Source organism: Mizuhopecten yessoensis, unplaced genomic scaffold (assembly GCF_002113885.1).
Source record: "Mizuhopecten yessoensis strain PY_sf001 unplaced genomic scaffold, ASM211388v2 scaffold6129, whole genome shotgun sequence".
NCBI classification, from domain to species: Eukaryota; Metazoa; Mollusca; class Bivalvia; order Pectinida; family Pectinidae; genus Mizuhopecten; species Mizuhopecten yessoensis.
In genome coordinates this window covers 352,306-372,492 of record NW_018406394.1, presented here as the reverse complement: position 1 = coordinate 372,492, position 20,187 = coordinate 352,306, and the positions used below count along the sequence as shown (strand labels likewise).

At 36.6% G+C, this 20,187-nt stretch overlaps 1 protein-coding gene across 1 annotated transcript in view; it reads right to left on the bottom strand.

Moving 5' to 3' along the window:
- Positions 1-4,835: 4,835 nt before the first annotated feature.
- Positions 4,836-20,187, bottom strand: part of LOC110451521 (brain-specific angiogenesis inhibitor 1-associated protein 2-like) — a gene marked incomplete at its 3' end in the record, with an annotated part of 28,722 nt that continues 13,370 nt past the window's right edge. Inside the window, exon 4 of the mRNA XM_021499589.1 lies at positions 4,836-4,897. Within this exon, the coding sequence (XP_021355264.1) occupies positions 4,836-4,897 (62 nt within the window). The remainder of the gene's footprint in view (positions 4,898-20,187) is intronic.

The window sequence follows — 20,187 nt, the reverse complement described above, 5'->3', positions numbered from 1 at the left end:
AGAAAAATGTGTCAATAAAAGTGCCACACTCAATGTTTATCTGCGATTTGTGCCCTTATTAGGTCAAATGCGGTAAATCATTAAGAGTGGATTTTACCTGTAAGCCTAAGTACATTGCTTTGTGTTCTAAGGATGAAAATAAAATGTATAAAATCTCCAGCCATGGGTATAAACTACAAGGGACAGTACAGTATGTTTCCTGTCTGGTATTTGAGATTTCAACACTGAGTGTATTTAGTTTGTTAACAATTTATCAAATATATAATAAACAGATGTGAGAGTCCATTACATAAACCTGCCAGGTAAACACAGGTAAATAAAGTCTGTCGTGATGTATACGTCAGCTGTTTGATCAGAACACATTTCATTCCATTAGCATGTTACCAATGGGTAGGAGGTTTGCTGTCGGCCAAGCTGGTAATGAATAGTCTAGTCATTTTTATCTTACCTCAGACAGGTATGGCCTTGCACGATCATGACGGTCCTAATTAAACTTTACAATTCATAACCAGGCAAAACAAAATAAACCTGCTTGAGTTGTAAAATGACTTCATCATAAGTAGTTTAAAAGATTTTCATTGGTCCAAAATAGCAATTAATTCCCTTTAAAAAAAACTTTTGATATTATAAAGATATAGTAAGTTATTTCAGACTAATTTTACATGTGATATCAGATAGCTGACTGGTCAACTATCATTTTTGCTTGAATTTTCTCCAAACGTTTCATGAAAATATGACTGATATGTAACAAGACAAGAAAAATATAATGGGGCCAGACCTGGATTGAAACCAGAGACCTCCTCCAGCTTCTAAACCGGAGACCTCCTCCAGCTGCTAAACCGGAGACCTCCTCCAGCTTCTAACCCGGAGACCTCCACCAGCTTCTAAACCGGAGACGACCACCAGCTTCTAAACCGGAGACGACCTCCGGCTTCTAAACCGGAGACCTCCTCCAACTTCTAAACCAGAGACCTCCTCCAGTTTCTTAACCGGAGACCTCCTCCAGCTTCTAAACCAGAGACCTCCTCCAGCTTCTAAACCAGAGACCTCCAGCTTCTAAACCGGAGACGTCCTCCAGCTTCTAAACCGGAGACCACCTCCAGCTTCTAAACCGGAGACCACCTCCAGCTTCTAAACCGGAGACCTACTCCAGCTTCTAAACCAGAGACCTCCAGCTTCTAAACCGGAGACCACCTCCAGCTTCTAAACCGGAGACCTACTCCAGCTTCTAAACCAGAGACCTCCTCCAGCTTCTAAACCAGAGACCTCCTCCAGTTTCTTAACCGGAGACCTCCTCCAGCTTCTTAACCGGAGACCTCCTCCAGCTTCTAGACCGGAGACCTCCTCCAGCTTCTAACCCGGAGACCTCCACCAGCTTCTAAACCGGAGACGACCTCCAGCTTCTAAACCAGAGACCTCCAGCTTCTAAACCGGAGACCTACTCCAGCTTCTAAACCAGAGACCTCCTCCAGCTTCTAAAGTGGAGACCTCCTCCAGCTTCTAACCCGGAGACCTCCACCAGCTTCTAAACCGGAGACGACCACCAGCTTCTAAACCGGAGACCTCCTCAAGCTTCTAAACCGGAGACCTCCTCCAACTTCTAAACCAGAGACCTCCTCCAGTTTCTTAACCGGAGACCTCCTCCAGCTTCTAGACCGGAGACCTCCTCCAGCTTCTAACCCGGAGACCTCCACCAGCTTCTAAACCGGAGACGACCTCCAGCTTCTAAGCCGGAGACGACCTCCAGCTTCTAAACCGAAGACGACCTCCAGCTTCTAAACCGGAGACGATCTCCAGCTTCTAAACCGGAGACCTCCCCCAGCTTCTAAACCAGAGACCTCTCCCAGCTTCTAAGCCGGAGACGTCCTCCAGCTTCTAAACCGGAGACCCCCTCCAGCTTCTAAACCGGAGACCTCCACCAGCTTCTAAACCGGAGACGACCACCAGCTTCTAAACCGGAGACGACCTCCGGCTTCTAAACCGGAGACCTCCTCCAACTTCTAAACCAGAGACCTCCTCCAGTTTCTTAACCGGAGACCTCCTCCAGCTTCTTAACCGGAGACCTCCTCCAGCTTCTTAACCGGAGACCTCCTCCAGCTTCTAACCCGGAGACCTCCACCAGCTTCTAAACCGGAGACGACCACCAGCTTCTAAACCGGAGACCTCCTCAAGCTTCTAAACCGGAGACCTCCTCCAACTTCTAAACCAGAGACCTCCTCCAGTTTCTTAACCGGAGACCTCCTCCAGCTTCTAGACCGGAGACCTCCTCCAGCTTCTAACCCGGAGACCTCCACCAGCTTCTAAACCGGAGACCTCCTCCAGCTGCTAAACCGGAGACCTCCTCCAGCTTCTTAACCAGAGACCTCCTCCAGCTTCTAAAGTGGAGACCTCCTCCAGCTTCTAACCCGGAGACCTCCACCAGCTTCTAAACCGGAGACCTCCTCCAGCTTCTAAACCGGAGACCTCCTCCAGCTTCTAAACAGACACTCTTAACCAGTGGAGCTTCCTGGTCATTGTAACCTAGCCCAGCTCTGCTTCATACATTTCATCTTTGATTTAAATTTATGCTGCCACTGTGCGACTCTCAGCATATTCGATGATAAAAACTGTTTTCACAGAAACAGACAGTTGCGTTCATTATGGATTAATTGATCTGATAGATTATGGTTTTTTTTGTCGACACGTACAAATTATCACAACTGCACATACTGCACCTTGCAATAATATGATATATACTGATACTAGATGCAGACAAACGCCTCAGCTGTATTAAAACCTAGGTAAGCAGACAGACAGGACAACTAAAATATCATCACTCCTGCTGAGATAGGGAAATTTGCCAAAGCTGGAAATTGAAATTTGTCACGTTCTATATAAAGACGTGATGTGAAGAGGTAAATGCAACACGTAAGTTTCAGAATGTTGCATAATCATTTTATAAAACAGTCATGATGTGCAAACAAGATAAACTTTCATCATGGTTTTTTTTAATCATACTTTTTGTTCTTGCAATATGACAATTTCCAAGAAAAAGAGTTATTCTGGGAAATCAATGGTTTTAGAATAAATACTATAGTATATACATAATGATGGAGTTGACTCCTTGATTCAGAATCTTTCCGAAATTCTTTGCTTATATGCACATAAACAAATAATTACTGCACACACATATCTTTCATACATTTTCATAGTTCGTACATTTAAGGATACATGTCCCACTACAGTCAAAACACCAGAGAATATAATGCCATTGTAGCTTTTGGTATACACAGTTACCTCCCCTTTTTCTTCATTTTGGATAAGCCAGGGTACTACAGGTAACCATGTAGCTTAATGACTGGAGGTCCAGTGTTCTAACCCTGGTCTGGCCTCTTTGCAATTTTATTCTCAGAATTTTTATTTTATTTTGTATTCTTTTTGTTAATTTAAAAAAAACTCGTAAAAGTTCTGTGCAAAGTATGGTTAACTTCTAAGCAGATAGGATTTCCCAAAGCTTACTAGTTATACCAGTAAAGAGGTTTCCAATGCACAGTTACAACTTTTTGGCAATGATACAAGGATCCTTAAGCAAAGTAAAAAATAAAATTTGACATGCATACTGTGTATATAAAGTTTGACATGAAACCCTGCAAGTAGCAACCATTTCAAAATGTTAATGAACTGCTATATTGGTGTTCTGCCAATATAGATACTGTTCAGCACCTTAAGTCACCTCTTCATCTTAAAAGTGGAAATTGAAAATATTCCAAGTGGATTTTTTAATTCACACGAACAACTTTCACAAATTCTTTATAATTCCTCTATCTTATGTTGTATACCATAGTGGCATCAGTGAGAAGCAGTAAACAACAATGTTTTGTGAGTTAAGTTTTGAATAAAAGACATATTAATATGACACAGCTTTCACACAACATCTGCAAGCTGTCAGATTTTCTAAGCTCGGACATTAACTTTATGTTATCTTACTCCCACATTCTGTTCCATATGGGCATCTGAAATATCATACACAACTACCAGTAACAATGGAAGAGAAATTAGCTACTATACCGGTAGTGGTAGAAGTTAATGGTAAACAGTGGGAAGGTGGGTGGACTGGTTGGTGGCACAAGTTGATGACAGGTTTAATATCCCTATACATGACAAATATCATAATAAACACTGAGAGAAGCCACCTTTCACACACTGAACCATGGCCAGGACTGTGGGCTATCAGGACAGGGTATTGCAGAACATGTTAAAAACACCCACTCTTACATGTTAATAATTAAGTCGTAATAGGAATACTTTTATTTGATTTCCTTAATCAGCTCAAGGTTGATGAGTAAACAAATTAGTTACTGTCTTCAGATAACACTAGTTTTGAGATTACCAGTTGTTCATGTTACTGAAGTATCCAGTTCGAAGGTGAAACTTAAGTATCCTATTCAAAGGGTATACAGGTATTTCTACAGAAAATCTTGCTATAACGCCGTTCGTTTCATTTGTCACCTGACTGGAAACATATTTCAATGTCTTTTGTTCCTTTCGTCATAACATTTCCTTTATATGTCCCACTAGATGTACATTTATTGTCAAAACCTTCTTTAATATCCAAAGTTTTGTTTATAAAAAAATGGCAGTATAACAAGGTTTTACTGTCTGTTTCTTGTTTTATTGGTAATAAGAAAGCTCTAGTTGTCCCCCTCTCTCAATCATAAACTGCTTCAGAACTATATGTACACACAATTTGCGTGAGAAAATATATCTTCAAGGAGAGAATGTTTCCTCATATATTATCCTCAATGACAGAATGTATTCTCAAAGATGAAACAATATAACAACTTGGAGGGACTTACACTTTCTTCTATTCTTGCTTGAATGTCTCTCTGAGCCTCTGCTATCTGGAATATTGCTTCCCCTGCAACAACAAAATATTAGAATAGAAATGCAGATAAAAACTGTAACTGGTTAAGGATCTTCATTTCAGCGATTGCGCGAGTTGCTGATCACTTGTAGATGACCCTATTTTGCTAGTGGTATATATCTATATTACAGCATCATGTCTACCCCTCTCGTCAGCCTCAGTTTACAAATGATGTCATGAAAATCAAACCTTTTATAATTTGGGGTCAAAGGAATGGTTTCTTTGTTTTTCTTCTGTTAAACCAATGTATGATACTTTGCCCCACATACACCCAATGATGAAATTTGACCCGAAGTGTTTGGTAGTCTGATTTTGGTATAGATAGAAAAAATATGTTTTACCAAACTGTAAATTTTGTTTTCAACTTAATAATCAAATGAAAGATGCACCTTATATATGTCCATATGAATATTATTGGGCCTATACATGTATACCAAATTTTATTCACTAGAATAGGACAGAAGAAGGTTCACGGAAAAGTTTATATTGCTTGAAATGACTTTCTCAAAAATAAAATCATCATTTGAACAGGAGAAAATCAGGAAATAAAGGGCACTAAACAAGTTTGTGTAGATTATAATGGGTTAGCATGTACTCATATTTACACTGTAATTAACCCTTTCACCCCTATGTAACTTTAGTAGACTCTACCATGCATTGATATGGATGAGTCCATTATGGTCTACAGTATTAGTGGTGAAAGGGCTAAAGGCTAGACCTCTTTGACTTTTGACAGGTCAAATAGAACAGAAACAGTTCTTTCAGCTATGACGAAGCCTCAAACACAGGGCCACTATTTTACATCACCATCCAATCAGTACTCTCTTCTACTACCACTAGTCACTAAGCAGCATGTACCAGCTTATATATCATTTAAAATGACTGGAAAGAAGATCCAATGACCTCTATTTGTTAGACATTCTGAATACTGCTGGCATTGTTGGTTTTACCACATAATACACAAATGTTTATCAGCTTCTTTCTGTTCAAATCAATATCTGCAATACATGGTTTCAATTTCTAAATTAATTTGGCAAAACAATCTTATATGATCGGCTGAGAATGTTTTAGTTAATACTACTCTATGCATGTACTGTGAACAAAACTTTGACCAAACCATGTATATACATGTACATTGCATATACTGTATATATAAACTGAATAATATAAAATATGTAATTGAATAATAAAATTGGACTATTTCCGATGTATGTTTACAAATGCAGACACACTCACAAACAAAATAGATGAACAGAGAGTAGAAGTAAGATATCATTGGGGTAGTCGAGACTTAAACAAGTCCGAGTTGTATATCAATGGATTTGAAGTATTTCCCGGGGAGATAGAACAAGAAAATGGATCGAGAGGAATCATCATATACACGGCACATAATCTAGGAGCCACGGAAATAACAATTAACAAAATATTTAATGAGCAATTGTGGATTAAAATTAACCTTGATAAAGGAAACACCTTAACAATTGGATGCCTCTATAGAAGTCCAAACAGCGTAGACGAAAATAATATAGATTTATACACGCTACTTACCGATATAGTGGAAGTAAAAACATCCCACTTAATAATAATGGGGGACTTTAATTTTATAAATATAGATTGGAATCAGTGGATTCCGTCTAGAGGGGCAAAACATTTGAAATATGAATTCCTCAAATCGGCCAAAGATGCATTTCTGTTTCAACACATAAGGAATCCAACACGAATAAGAGCATTGAAATAAAAAGCGGACTAGGAAAGAGTGATCATGGCACTGTATTTTTTTAATTGAACTGTACAAAAACACAGGGATTTAGCAAAACAACTAAGTATAATTACAACAAAGGGGATTACGAACAAATAAGAAAAGAACTATCGATAAACTGGAAGGAAATAAAAAGCAGCACAGCGGGTACAAGATCAAAGTACCAAATGTTTCAGAAGATAATTAAATCCGCAATTGATAGACATATTCCAAAAAGCATCCCAGAAACAAAGAAAAATCAGAATCCTCCAGATAACCAAACTGTACAGGCTATAAAACGGAAACACAGGAGCTTCAGAGATATCTTGAAACAAGAGAAATAGGGAAATACAACGGATATGTGAAAGCCAGAAACAAGGTAAAAACTTTGGTACGGACATGCAAAAGAAGTATAGAAAAGGATATCGGGCAAGAGGTTAAGACTAACCCCAAGAAGTTTTGGAGAAATCAAAATTAGGAACCTGGCAGAGCTGCACATTAAGTGTGGAAACGAAACTACAATCGCTCCAACTGATCAAGATAAGGCTAATGCACAGTCGAACCACAAGGTAAAATGTATCCCAGTACTGAAAGATCTTACCATAGAAAGTCCATTCATTACTACTGAAATATCAGAGCTAGAAGTATTTAAAATTTTAAAAACATTGAATCCCACAAAATCACCAGGAGCAGATAATATTCACCCAAAGTATTGAAAGAAACAGCAGACATATTAAAGACCCCTTTCTGCAAAATATTAAACTGTTCACTGGAAACAGGAGAACTTCCTGTTAGCTGGAAGGAAGGTCGGGTAATTGCAATACACAAAAAAGGGGACAAGAAGATGCCAGGAAATTATAGGCCAGTAAGTTTGACAAGCGTAATATGTGAAACTATGGAAAAGATTGTAAGGACAAGAATAATGGATCATCTAGAAAAAAATAATCTTCTAAGTAAACATAATATGGATTCGTTAAAGGAAGTTAAACTATTTTACAGTTGCTGACTGTTATTGATGAGTGGACAGAAGTTATCGACCAAGGAGGATCAATCCAAACAGTTCTTGCACTACAGAGAAATGCCAAAATGGATGGAGGTAACAAGTGGTATCCCCCAGGGAAGTGTTTTAGGGCCGACTCTCTTTGTAATTTATATCAATGACCTGGCTTTTAAAATTCCATCCGGACAAATGCAAAGTTTTGCAATTAGGAAAGAAGGCATATTACAGGGCTCTACATTTATATAAAACACAATTAAATGGAAGAGTTGAGATCACTAACTAGAGAACTTAACAAAAGAAAAGGATCTTGGAATTATAACTGACAACAACCTTAATTTCAACAACATATTCATGATGCAGTCAACAAAGTAAATAGTGGGGACCATCCGAAGAACTTATACATATTTAGATGATACAACATTCTGTCTTTTATATAAAGCACTGTAACCTGCCACATCTGGAATATGGGGCCTGGGTATGGAATCCATATTTACAAACATATATAAATGAAATAGAAAATGTACAGAGAAGAGCAACAAAACAAATACCGGGAATGAAAGATCTAAGCTATGAAAACAGACTGAGGATTCTGGATTTACCTACACTGAAATATAGGAGGTTGAGAGGAGACATGATCCAAGTATATAACTTAACACATGGAGGATATGATAGAGTTGTCACAGAAGGATTTTTAATTCCAAATAATAACAAAAGAACAAGAGGACACAGTGTGACACTTATAAAATGAAGGAGTAGACTAAACTTGAGGAAATATTATTTCAGTGAGCAGATTGTTAATCCTTGTAACTCTCTTCCAGATGCTGTAGTTACATCACCAACAGTCAAATCATTTGAATCCCGATTGGATAAACATTGGGGGCAACCTGAATGCTTTTTTAACCACGAGATAGATAATAATGAACTTATTCATCTTTGGGACGTCATCATATAAACTGATGTTAAACTTTGTGATCTGGATATATGCATTATGCCTGCGTCCAGTATTATTATTATTATAGGACTAATACATCTCTTAAATTTGATATTCAAACATGAAATAAGCCATAGCTAATACATGTCTTAGCAGTCACTACCCTGAGTAGAACATTTACACAGTACCATACTAATGTTTATATCCTTTGTTGATAGTGTAACTCTACACAGGTATTTGTAGATATTTTGTGATAGGTTTGTGTATCAATATAAATGCAATGGTGGGTTGACCTTTACCTGACTGGGTGGATAAGAACACAAGGAAATACAGTGTGTATGTTACTGTGTACCTAAATAATGATCCTCTAATCTGCAGCAATCATGCCACCTCTGTATGTTAGGATTATTCTACCTGTGATGTATCCAAGTAAATTTCATGGTGAAGGAAGTAGCAACATGGTTATTAGATATACTATCATTGAGTTATACGTATACCTGGGAAGGTACAGACATATACACTCAGCATATGAAGGTTACCTAACAGTCACACAGTTCCATTTATCATCCAACATATAATGTAAAATCACTCTAGTACTGTGTTTAGATCACTTGTGTGCTAAATTATAGCACAAATCAGCCTCCTGTATAGTTAGAATGTCAACCACTTACAAGACATCATATTAAAATCCGCAATATAAACAAGAACAAGTGTCAATTTGTTCAACCACTGGTTTAAGCCTACCTGAGGTTATGAGTACATGTGTGTTAATAATATTTCAAATCAAAACTAAACGTCTACAGAGTTCAAAATGATGGACTGAACACAGGGAAAAAATTGACTGCATTTTGAAAATTTACTTCAATGACATGTAAAGCTGCACAGACATTGAACAATGGGTATGGTTAGAGATAATTGTCTATCCATATTGCACTGGGGGGGCCATTAAAAGTCAAAGCATTGTTAGCTTTACATAGCTTTTTTCTTCAGGAAGTTCCTTTCACAGTTTTCAGTAGGCTACATACAGTTTTACATTTTCAGTTCATCTTTGAGCTATAGAATCAGTTTTACATCTTCAGTTCATCTTTGAGCTATAGAATCAGTTTTACATCTTCAGTTCATCTTTGAGCTATAGAATCAGTTTTACAGACAAAGGCTGATTACAGAATGAAGATGGCTCAAACAGAGCTAAAGGACTTACAAAATACACTGTATATGTTAAAGCTCAGTTGCATTGTTCAACAAAGGTGGAGACAATTTCCTAGTTACCATGTATAAGGAACGCTCAACGCTTATATCCTACATAAGGGTCATTTGAAGGTCAATTGATAGGTCATATATATGTTGGTTGAGGAGTGAGGATGTCCGATAAGGTGAATTCCTGACTCTTTAAATTCCACGATCACAGAGACATGATCGAACAACCTGGATATCAAACTGGCATTTGGATATCTTATGGAGTGGCCAGTTCTTGTATCCTTGAAGACATATTGCAAACAAATCTTTCTTTATGATGTATATTATTGGCTGACGTTCTTTGACAAGTTCAAAAGACTCATTATTGATCTGAGTAACAATTTACCTGGTGATTTTGCAGAACAAATATTTTGTGAATTCAACATAACCAGCACCATCTCCATTAAAAGTATACTACAAAGCCATCTATTACTAAAACACCTTGTCATGTGAACACAAAAAATGGTACACATGTACCTCTCTCCTAATAAATGCAAGTGAACTGGTCAAATACGGACGTTTCACACTTATTTGGATTTAAAATGATTGATTCACCTTTTACTAACCTGCTTCCACATACTCATTCATGATTTTGACTTGATATCACAGTATTGATAAATTTCATGATAATACCCTACTGTATATAGCTACAAGGGCAATACATTCAACAATCCTTTTATTGCTTTTATGGCAAAAGTGAATGATTGGATATATAGATATGTATGAAGATTGGGGAATACTATTATGCATTTACAATATGGAGTGTTTTCTTTGTATAAATTAGTGTTTAGCCTGTAGGTAGTATGAATGAGTTGAGATATGCTGGTGAGTATCAAGTTTTAGAAGGACAGGTAACTGACCTGTGGTAAGCCCCAACCATGCTATATACAACTGTGATGCATCAGTATAAATCTCAGGATATGAGATAGTTACAGAGACAAGGGCCAAATTATAACAGAAATATCAAAGTTAAATATATCTATATATATGTAAAACTACATGTACGGCAGGTGGTCATAATTTTGACACCAATTTGTTTACTCTTTACTATAATGGGAGGTGCATTTCTACATTTTTTTTCGTTGAATTATTCTGAAGAAATTTTTAATTCTACCAAAGCTAATTTTATTATAGTGAAAGGGAATTTTCAGAGCTTTCCTTATGCAATAATTTCATTTTTCTCTGTTTATTATTATTTTTTCTTTTCTAAACAAAAACAAAAATATAATTAACACGACATTCTCATAAACATTCCCTTGACAAAAAGCTCTCTTAAAAAACGTATAGAAAATATGGCTCCTGACCAAGTTTACTAAGCATGTCTATTCTTGGCCTTTTTAGTGGTTTATATTTCTAATAATTTTAAAATGGATGATTTGAAAATCTCCTCATTCAAACAATTCATCGATATCAAACAATTATCGCTATCAGTTATCGAACAGTAAACAAAACAGCATTTTAACAACTCTGATAAGGCATCACACAGTTTAAATGAGGTTAACATGTCCATTGTGTCATAGTGAAAAATAAAGCTGGATATATTAAGACTATCACATGACCTCAGATTGACAATAGGAAACACATCATTTCTAAATAGATTTTATTCTAATCTGTATTTGTATGCCTTTACAAGTCGATAACAGTTTATAAAATAGAACACCAGCCTAAATAAAGGTTATCCGGGGTTGGTAATCAGGTTCTGGAGTGCTGTTATTCATATTTCACTATGTGTTTGTTAAAGTGCTTCTATACAAAGAAACGCAGCAGTTGTGAGACATTCAAGTCTGATTACACATTTAATGAGTATTTTGTTATAGTAGACGAGGCTAACATGAAGCAATATGTATACTGATATTATCATTATTTTCAGCACTCTGTACCAACACTGACTTAGATCAATTTAATTCGATAGTTTTAAGTATACTATTCAATTATACGAAGGAGAAACTAACTTCATCTGATCATGACTACGCCTGTATAAAGAAAATTTGTTTCCCTAAACCCAGCCCAAGATCTTAAGTACAGGCGAAGTATCTATCATATATAAGTCATTTTTCACTGGGTTTGAGACACAATTTGATATTGACAATGTCATTTGTGAAAATCACAATTGTTTTTGTTAATTAAAGCTGTTGAGAACTTGCAATTCTCATGTAAGAGATTGGTTATTTACTAGATTGAAAAACTAGTCACCAGTCCAAAGTATTAATCTTGAAATTTGAGCTACAGGAGGCCAGTAGTCTAGTGGTAGGACGCCAGGCTCGTGACTGAAAGGTTGCATGTTCGAGTCACGGCACGGCACTGTGTTGTATCATTGAGCAAGATACTTTACTCTGCTTATTCCAGTCTACTCAGCTGTAAATGAGTAAGTTGTTGGGCAGTGCTAGAATTGTTGAATGTGCTCCCCAGGGAATTGGGAAAGATATTGGCTGGTTGCAAAGCCCTATAACCACAGATAATGTTTTGTGAACCGCTTCGAGACGACCTACGAACTAGGTTGTGATAAAGTGGTATATAAGAATCTCAAACTTTTATTATTATTACTAGTATTATTAAAGGTAACTAGAATGTGACCTGAAGTTTCTCAGTCACAAGAATGTGACCTCAAGCTCTTGGTTAGAATAATGTAACATTAGACTCAAGCTAACTAGAATGTGACTTTTGAGCTATCAGTCTAAAGGTTTGGGTCTCAAGAATGTGACTTCACTACTTGGGAACCTTATTGCCACTGGAGCAACACAAACTCTATGTAATGAGCAGAGTTTGTAATTGTGCATATTGATTTTCAATTGTGTGCCGATTGCTCCTCTAGATCTGTTTACCAAACACAATCAACTGCAAAGATTCATCCAAGATAAAAACACTCCTTCAGGGAGTATGTATTGTCAAACAACAACGTTGTTAATTTCAAAATGTTTGGGCTTCTTCAGAAACTGTAGATATGTTCCTTTACCCAGACATTTCTACAGTTCCAGAGGAATGCGAGGGGTGTAAACCCTGATGCTGATTGACAATACAATACAGAGGTTTTCATCTTTTACTCCTTACCATGGAGATTGTTATAGATACGTTTGGCTTTCTTTGATATTAGACCTTTTCAGCCAATGAATAAAATAATACCACAAGTTAACATATTGTTTACCTGAGTAAACATATACTTATGATTAGTTAAATATGTACTAACTGTATTATTCATACAAAACCATAGTGTCCACAATGTACATAGCACAGATATTGTACCACAAATTTCTAGTTTGGGGGCTTTTTCGTTACGACTTTTTACTTGTGAGAGGCCGACAGTGACTGAAATGATATACGTCAGGGTGACATTAATGTATATAAACCCCTGATTTACATTTACTACATACCACAAACAGGAATGACTAGATAATATTTCCTTTCTTACATTTTCAACCAAATTCATATACATATTATTGTCGTTTTTAAAACATGCATACTTTACCTTGTTCGTCAATAAAACTGGACACAGTTGTCAGAAAAGTGATACATTGGCCATTATCAACTTTCCCTCCCTTTTTTTACCACTTTTTTTGGTGTATATAGTCCGAATCTGTACTTTATTCACACAGCATGTCAGCATATAAGGTTTTCATTAATGGCTTCAGATACAGTACACAACTCTGTGGCAAAATCTCCATCCAGGCACATCAAGAATTCACCCATGCCTTATTACCATGAACTATTTAGTGTTAATGCTAAGTTCAAGGCATTCTAAAGAATTCTACAGACCTTGATGTCATCCTAGCAAGTAAAACTTGGCTTAACCCTGGCATTGATTCCAGTAAATCCTTTATATATTGCCCCTTATTTAGTTTGCTACCTTGTTAGCTGCCAACATATTTCAGGGTCCCTATTTCTCTAGAATTCCATTATATGTTCCCCTCAATTTATAGCAAAACCTCTATATAATGCCAAATTTCTCTAGAAGAATGGTGTCAGTATTTTGAAGAGGTTTCCCTGTAATGTGAGGTGCTGCCTCCTCATAAAAGTTGAGACAGAACAAAATACTCCAATTGAGGTAAAGCCATTATCACTAACGCTGCTACTGATGCCTCAGAGGTAACCAGATACACATACTGAGGACTTTAATGACCACATTCCATAACCAGTAGAACAAAACATGCCAATTTTCTGATGGTTTCCCAGTTTTAGTGTAGTGCTGGGTGACTATATCTAAGCGCATGTAATTAATTATAACTTGATGCATCATTGGATGGTCATAATGACAAAATGGTCACTGTATAAAATGCATTAACAAAATCATTGATTCAGGTTGTGTGTCTGGTGTACTGCATCATGACATTCCATAGACAATAACAAACATTACGTTCACAGTAAGAACAACACATTCTGTAACTTATATGCCACCTACCAATTTTTTATTTTTTATTTTATAGGGTTTAACATCCTATTGAAAGCTAAGGTCATTCAACATTTAAGGACATGTCTTAAAGTGTGCCATATTATGCATTTGTGAATGTGTAATGATGGAGGCTGCAGTATGTTGGTACCTCATTGTGATAGCATGGATTTAGAAATATAGCATAGATGGGAGGTCAGATATGAACCAGACACAGACTGCACCGAATACTGAATCCATTATACTAATTCACAGCTACACCGTCAGTATAAGGTCCATTATATTTCATCACTACACTGTCAGTATATTGAGGTCTGTCATACTTAACAGCTACACCGTCAGTATAAGGTCAAAGATACTTACTAATAACAGCTACACCTTCAATATAAGGTCCATTATACTTTACAGCTACACCGTCAGTATAAGGTCCATAATTATATTCTTCATAGCTACACTGTCAGCATAAGGTCTATCATACTTCACAGCTACACCGTCAGTATAAGGTCAGTCATACTTCATAGCTACACCGTCAGTATAAGGTAAGTCATACTTCACAGCTACACCGTCAGTATAAGGCAAGTCATACATCACAGCTACACCGTCAGTATAAGGCAAGTCATACATCACAGCTACACCGTCAGTATAAGGTGAGTCATACTTCACAGCTACACCATCAGTTTAAGGTCAGTCATACTTCACAGCTACACCCTCAGTATAAGGGCAGTCATACTTCACAGCTACACCGTCAGTATAAGGGCCATTATATTTCACCACTACACTGTCAGTATATTGAGGTCTGTCATACTTAACAGCTACACCGTCAGTATAAGGTCAGTCATTCTTCACAGCTATACCGTCAGTATAAGGTCGGTCATACTTCACAGCTACACCGTCAGTATAAGGTGAGTCATACTTCACAGCTACACCATCAGCATAAGGTCAGTCATACTTCACAGCTTCACCGTCAGTATAAGGTCAGTCATACTTGACAGCCACACCATCAGTATAAGGTCAGTCATAATTCACAGCTACACCATCAGTATAAGCTCAGTCATACTTCACAGCTACACCATCAGTATAGGGCAGGCATACTTCACAGCTACACCATCAGTATAGGGCAGGCATACTTCACAGCTACACCATCAGTATAGGGCAGGCATACTTCACAGCTACACCATCAGTTTAAGGTCAGTCATACTTCACAGCTACACCATCAGTATAAGCTCAGTCATACTTCACAGCTACACCATCAGCATAAGGTCAGTCATACTTCACAGCTATACCGTCAGTATAAGGGCAGTCATACTTCACAGCTACACCGTCAGTATAATGTCAGTCATACTTCACAGCTACACCGTCAGCATAAGGTCAGTCATACTTCATAGCTACACCGTCAGTATAAGGTAAGTCATACATCACAGCTACACCGTCAGTATAAGGCAAGTCATACATCACAGCTACACCGTCAGTATAAGGGCCATTATATTTCACCACTACACTGTCAGTATATTGAGGTCTGTCATACTTAACAGCTACACCGTCAGTATAAGGTAAGTCATACATCACAGCTACACCGTCAGTATAAGGGCCATTATATTTCACCACTACACTGTCAGTATATTGAGGTCTGTCATACTTAACAGCTACACCGTCAGTATAAGGTAAGTCATACATCACAGCTACACCGTCAGTATAAGGTGAGTCATACTTCACAGCTACACCGTCAGTATAAGGTCAGTCATACTTCACAGCTACACCATCAGTATAAGGTCTTTCTTTGATTCAGTGACATCAGTGGGCAACAAATCATAGACAGAGAAATGTTCACCCAACCCTGGCCTCAGGGAGTATATGATACTGTCCTGATTGACAAATGGAATTACAGCACCACCATCTAACAGCATTGTGTTATTGCCGATAAACAAACTATAATTATTCACATATATATAAAGAAAGTGTCTGGTTTATAGAAATTATTGGACAGTCTAATCCATGTATCACTTATTGTAAACATTCTGCAGAAACATTAATAGAAAAGAAATGAAAGTGGCCTATCTGTTAGTAGTTTAAGGCTAGTGATGTGCAGTCTATCTGCGTTTTACAGCTGATCCTTTTTATTATGGCTACCTCATATGTCCACACAAGCTTTTTACTGCTAACCTTGCTAAAGCTACCTAATACAATGGAGAATGGATCCCAAGCTAACGCATTATATGAAATTCTTATTTCAGAATCGAGGTAAAATATACAAATCTATTGTATCTAGAGAAAAGTGTCACAAATTGTGATATTTGCTGTCAACATCATGAGTGTTGGTATATCAATCATCAATGACCAGGGAAAAAATTATAGACTCAATGATTGATGACAGTGATCCTGGCTAAGGTCAATGTGGTGTGACCTGGGGGAGGGGTATCACAATTTAGAGTTTGAGTGATAAAGTGAAACATGATAAAGTACTATGAAAACCAACGTAATTAATAACAAGGGCAGTCTCTAATTTCTGATACCCACCCTTCCTCAATATCACATTTATAAACATTCGTGTAATTTTAAAGTATCATTCAGAGACTTATTTGATTAAATTTTTGAAGGAAAAATAACCCAGGACTTATCTGAAAATTGACAAAAGAATTAGATATGAAATGTACAGTAAACAAACAAGTGCCGCTTCAAATTGGTCTGGAAGTGAGTAGACACGCCCCAAAGTGTTGGGAGAGTCAGTCCTTTAGAACTGTTTATCTTGACGTGGTTATTGTTGACACAGTGTCTGTGGTGATCACCAAGTTATGTTCACTGTGTCAATAAAGTCCCTATCTATCTCACTCTCTCTTACCCATCATACTGACGCATATAATTGTTAGACAATGAAGAGTATTACCTCCCCTACTGGTCAATATCTCCAGATATATCTATCATGCTCTCATACACAGATTTATATATATATATGTGTTTTAGTTTTTAATATGGCAGATATAAATATCACAGAAGTATCAACACACAAGGATAGAATTTGAACTCAAAGACAAATAAATTAAATCAGAGTCGGGTCTAAGGGTTTGGATTTCTCAAGGATCTGATTGCATGTTATTCGAAATCCATGTATATCACTCATCAGACACACAATCTTTACTGAGGACTGTCCCAAAATATTGACAATATTATATCTCAAATACTTTCAGATACAGCTTAGAAGATAATACAAGTTAACCCTTTCAGCAAACCAAACAGTCAACCAGAGGTTTAACTTGGATCTTCACAGGGGCATATTTTACTCCCGTGACCTCCAGTAAGGGTCAAGGTAACTTATTTAACAAAATTGATGGACTTAAATTTATCAAGCAACTCTATAAATTTAGCAACTCTACAGACAAAATATCATCGTTCAAGACTGCATGGCTTGTTAGAACTGAAGTCAATTAAAGATAAGAACAGGTTTGACCCGTATGAATATGAATGTAATCCTCCAAGTGGCAATGTCATAACTCTACGCCTTATGATACTTTTTAAGAAGCTGTTTGAAAGAGAAAAGTTGACAACAGATAGACAATGGGATCACGGATGAACGCCGGATGCAACACGCCAGGCCATGGCAATTAGCTAACAGGCACTTTGTGCTAGGTGAGGTAATAAGTTATTTAGTACACCTATAAGATGAAGTATATTGATAGGGCTGTGGGTCACTCAATCTTTACTGAAGTGATATGCACTAAAGCTGTATAAATCAGGTAGAGAAGTACACCTGATTTTGTTTATCCCTGCTGTAGATCAAACACCAATCTATACAACATGAACAGTAATTAAGGGCCAAGTGGGGATTTAGTGGTAAACATCTCCAACTTAGATGAACACTATATCTGGCCTTATGGTCACAGAGCTCTGAACTCCACAACTTCAACTAATATATCAAAGAGGGTTTAAACACAAACATGTTTCAAGGCAGAAAGTCCCACCACTTCTTTCTCTACATTTGAACAAATTATTATAGATTGCAGGCCTTTTCAGGCAGAAAATCATTCCCGGGAAAAATATTGCAGAAGAGTATCAGCTTAACAAATTTCATCACTGGAAGTGCAGAAATCTGCTAAAGCAAGCTGTATTATATTACCAGGGTAAATCTTTATAAACTATTTTACCCTGTATTATAATACCAGGGTAAATCTTTATAAACTATTTTACCCTGTATTATAATACCAGGGTAAATCTTTATAAACTATTTTACCCTGTAGGATATTACCAGGGTAAATCTTTATAACCTATTTAACCCTGTAGGATATTACCAGCGTAAATCTTCATATATTTTTTTACCCTGTATTATATTACCAGGGTAAATCTTTATAAACTATTTAATCCTGTAGGATATTATCAGGGTAAATATTTATAAATTATGTATTTCTGTAGGATATTACCAGGGTAAATCTTTATAAACTATTTAATCCTGTAGGATATTATCAGGGTAAATCTTTCAACTACCAGTATATAATTTTGTAGGATATTATCAGGGTAAATATTTATAAATTATGTATTTCTGTAGGATATTACCAGGGTAAATCTTCATATACTTTTTTACCTTGTGTTATATCATCAGGGTAGATCTTTATAAACTATTTTACCCTGTAGGATATTACCAGGGTAAATCTGTATAAACTATTTAACCCTGTAGGATATTATCAGGGTAAATCTTTCAACTACCGGTATATAATTTTGTAGGATATTATCAGGGTAAATATTTATAAATTATGTATTTCTGTAGGATATTACCAGGGTAAATCTTCATATGCTTTTTTACCCTGTATTATATCATCAGGGTAGATCTTTATAAACTATATGAGTTTGTTGGATATTATCAGGATAAATCTTTATAAATTATGTATCCCTGTAGGATATTACCAGAGTAAATCAATTTTAATCTTCAAACACTTTTTTACCCTGTATTATATTATCAGGGTAAATCTTTATAAACTATAAAAGTTTGTAGGATATTATCAGGGTATATCATATTACCAGGGTAAATTTATATACACTATTTATTTCTGTAGGGTATTATCAGGGTAAATCTTTATAAACTACATGATTCTGTAGGATATTATCAGAGTAAATCTTAATACAATATTTAATACTGTAGGATATTATGACAGTAAATCGGTACATTACAATATCTACATGCACGGCAATAAATCCAGATCAATAATAAAGTTTGCAGGTATCTAGTTCAGTCTTAAGTAAACAATTTTCCCGGTCATTATTTATACAAGAGTTTAACAGAGCTAAAGTTCTGTCAGAATCCCAAAGGACTTAAAGTTATATGCTATACCTGTGATTAGTGTTAGAGTTATCTCCCTCTTATTTTTGGTTAGCATCTATGGTATTAACTGATTGCAAAAAGCAGCAAACACATATTCCATAATAATAATTTTTCTAAGTATATATACATGTATACATACACCATGGTCACAACAAAATGCATTTCAATTTTAAGATTTTTTCATCAAGAAATTCACATATAAGATATTGCCTATGCATTGAATCAAAGCCCAATATATTTAATCAAAAGAAAATACATTCCTAGAATAAATTTGCTGATAATCACCAGAACCATGTACATTATGATGATACAATTTAGCTTTGGTCAATTCTGTTTTAAGAGACCACATAAGGTATGTTTGTAATGGAAAAAGTAATCCCATTTCTTTAGCAGTTTGATTTTGTATATTTTACAATCAATCAGAAACAACTAGACAATGCGGACACTACAAATCCTTCCACCCAATGAGTATGACTTGAACCTGTCAAACACCATTATAAAGGCACACCCAGTCATTCTCAAATCCTCGCCCACACCAATGTTAGGGCATCACTAGTCATTCTCAAATCCTCGCCCACACCAATGTAAGGGCATTGCCAGTCTTTCCCAAAACTCTGCCCACACCAATGTATTAGGACAACCCCGGTCTTTCTCAATCCTCGCCCACACCAATGTATTAGGACGACCCCGGTC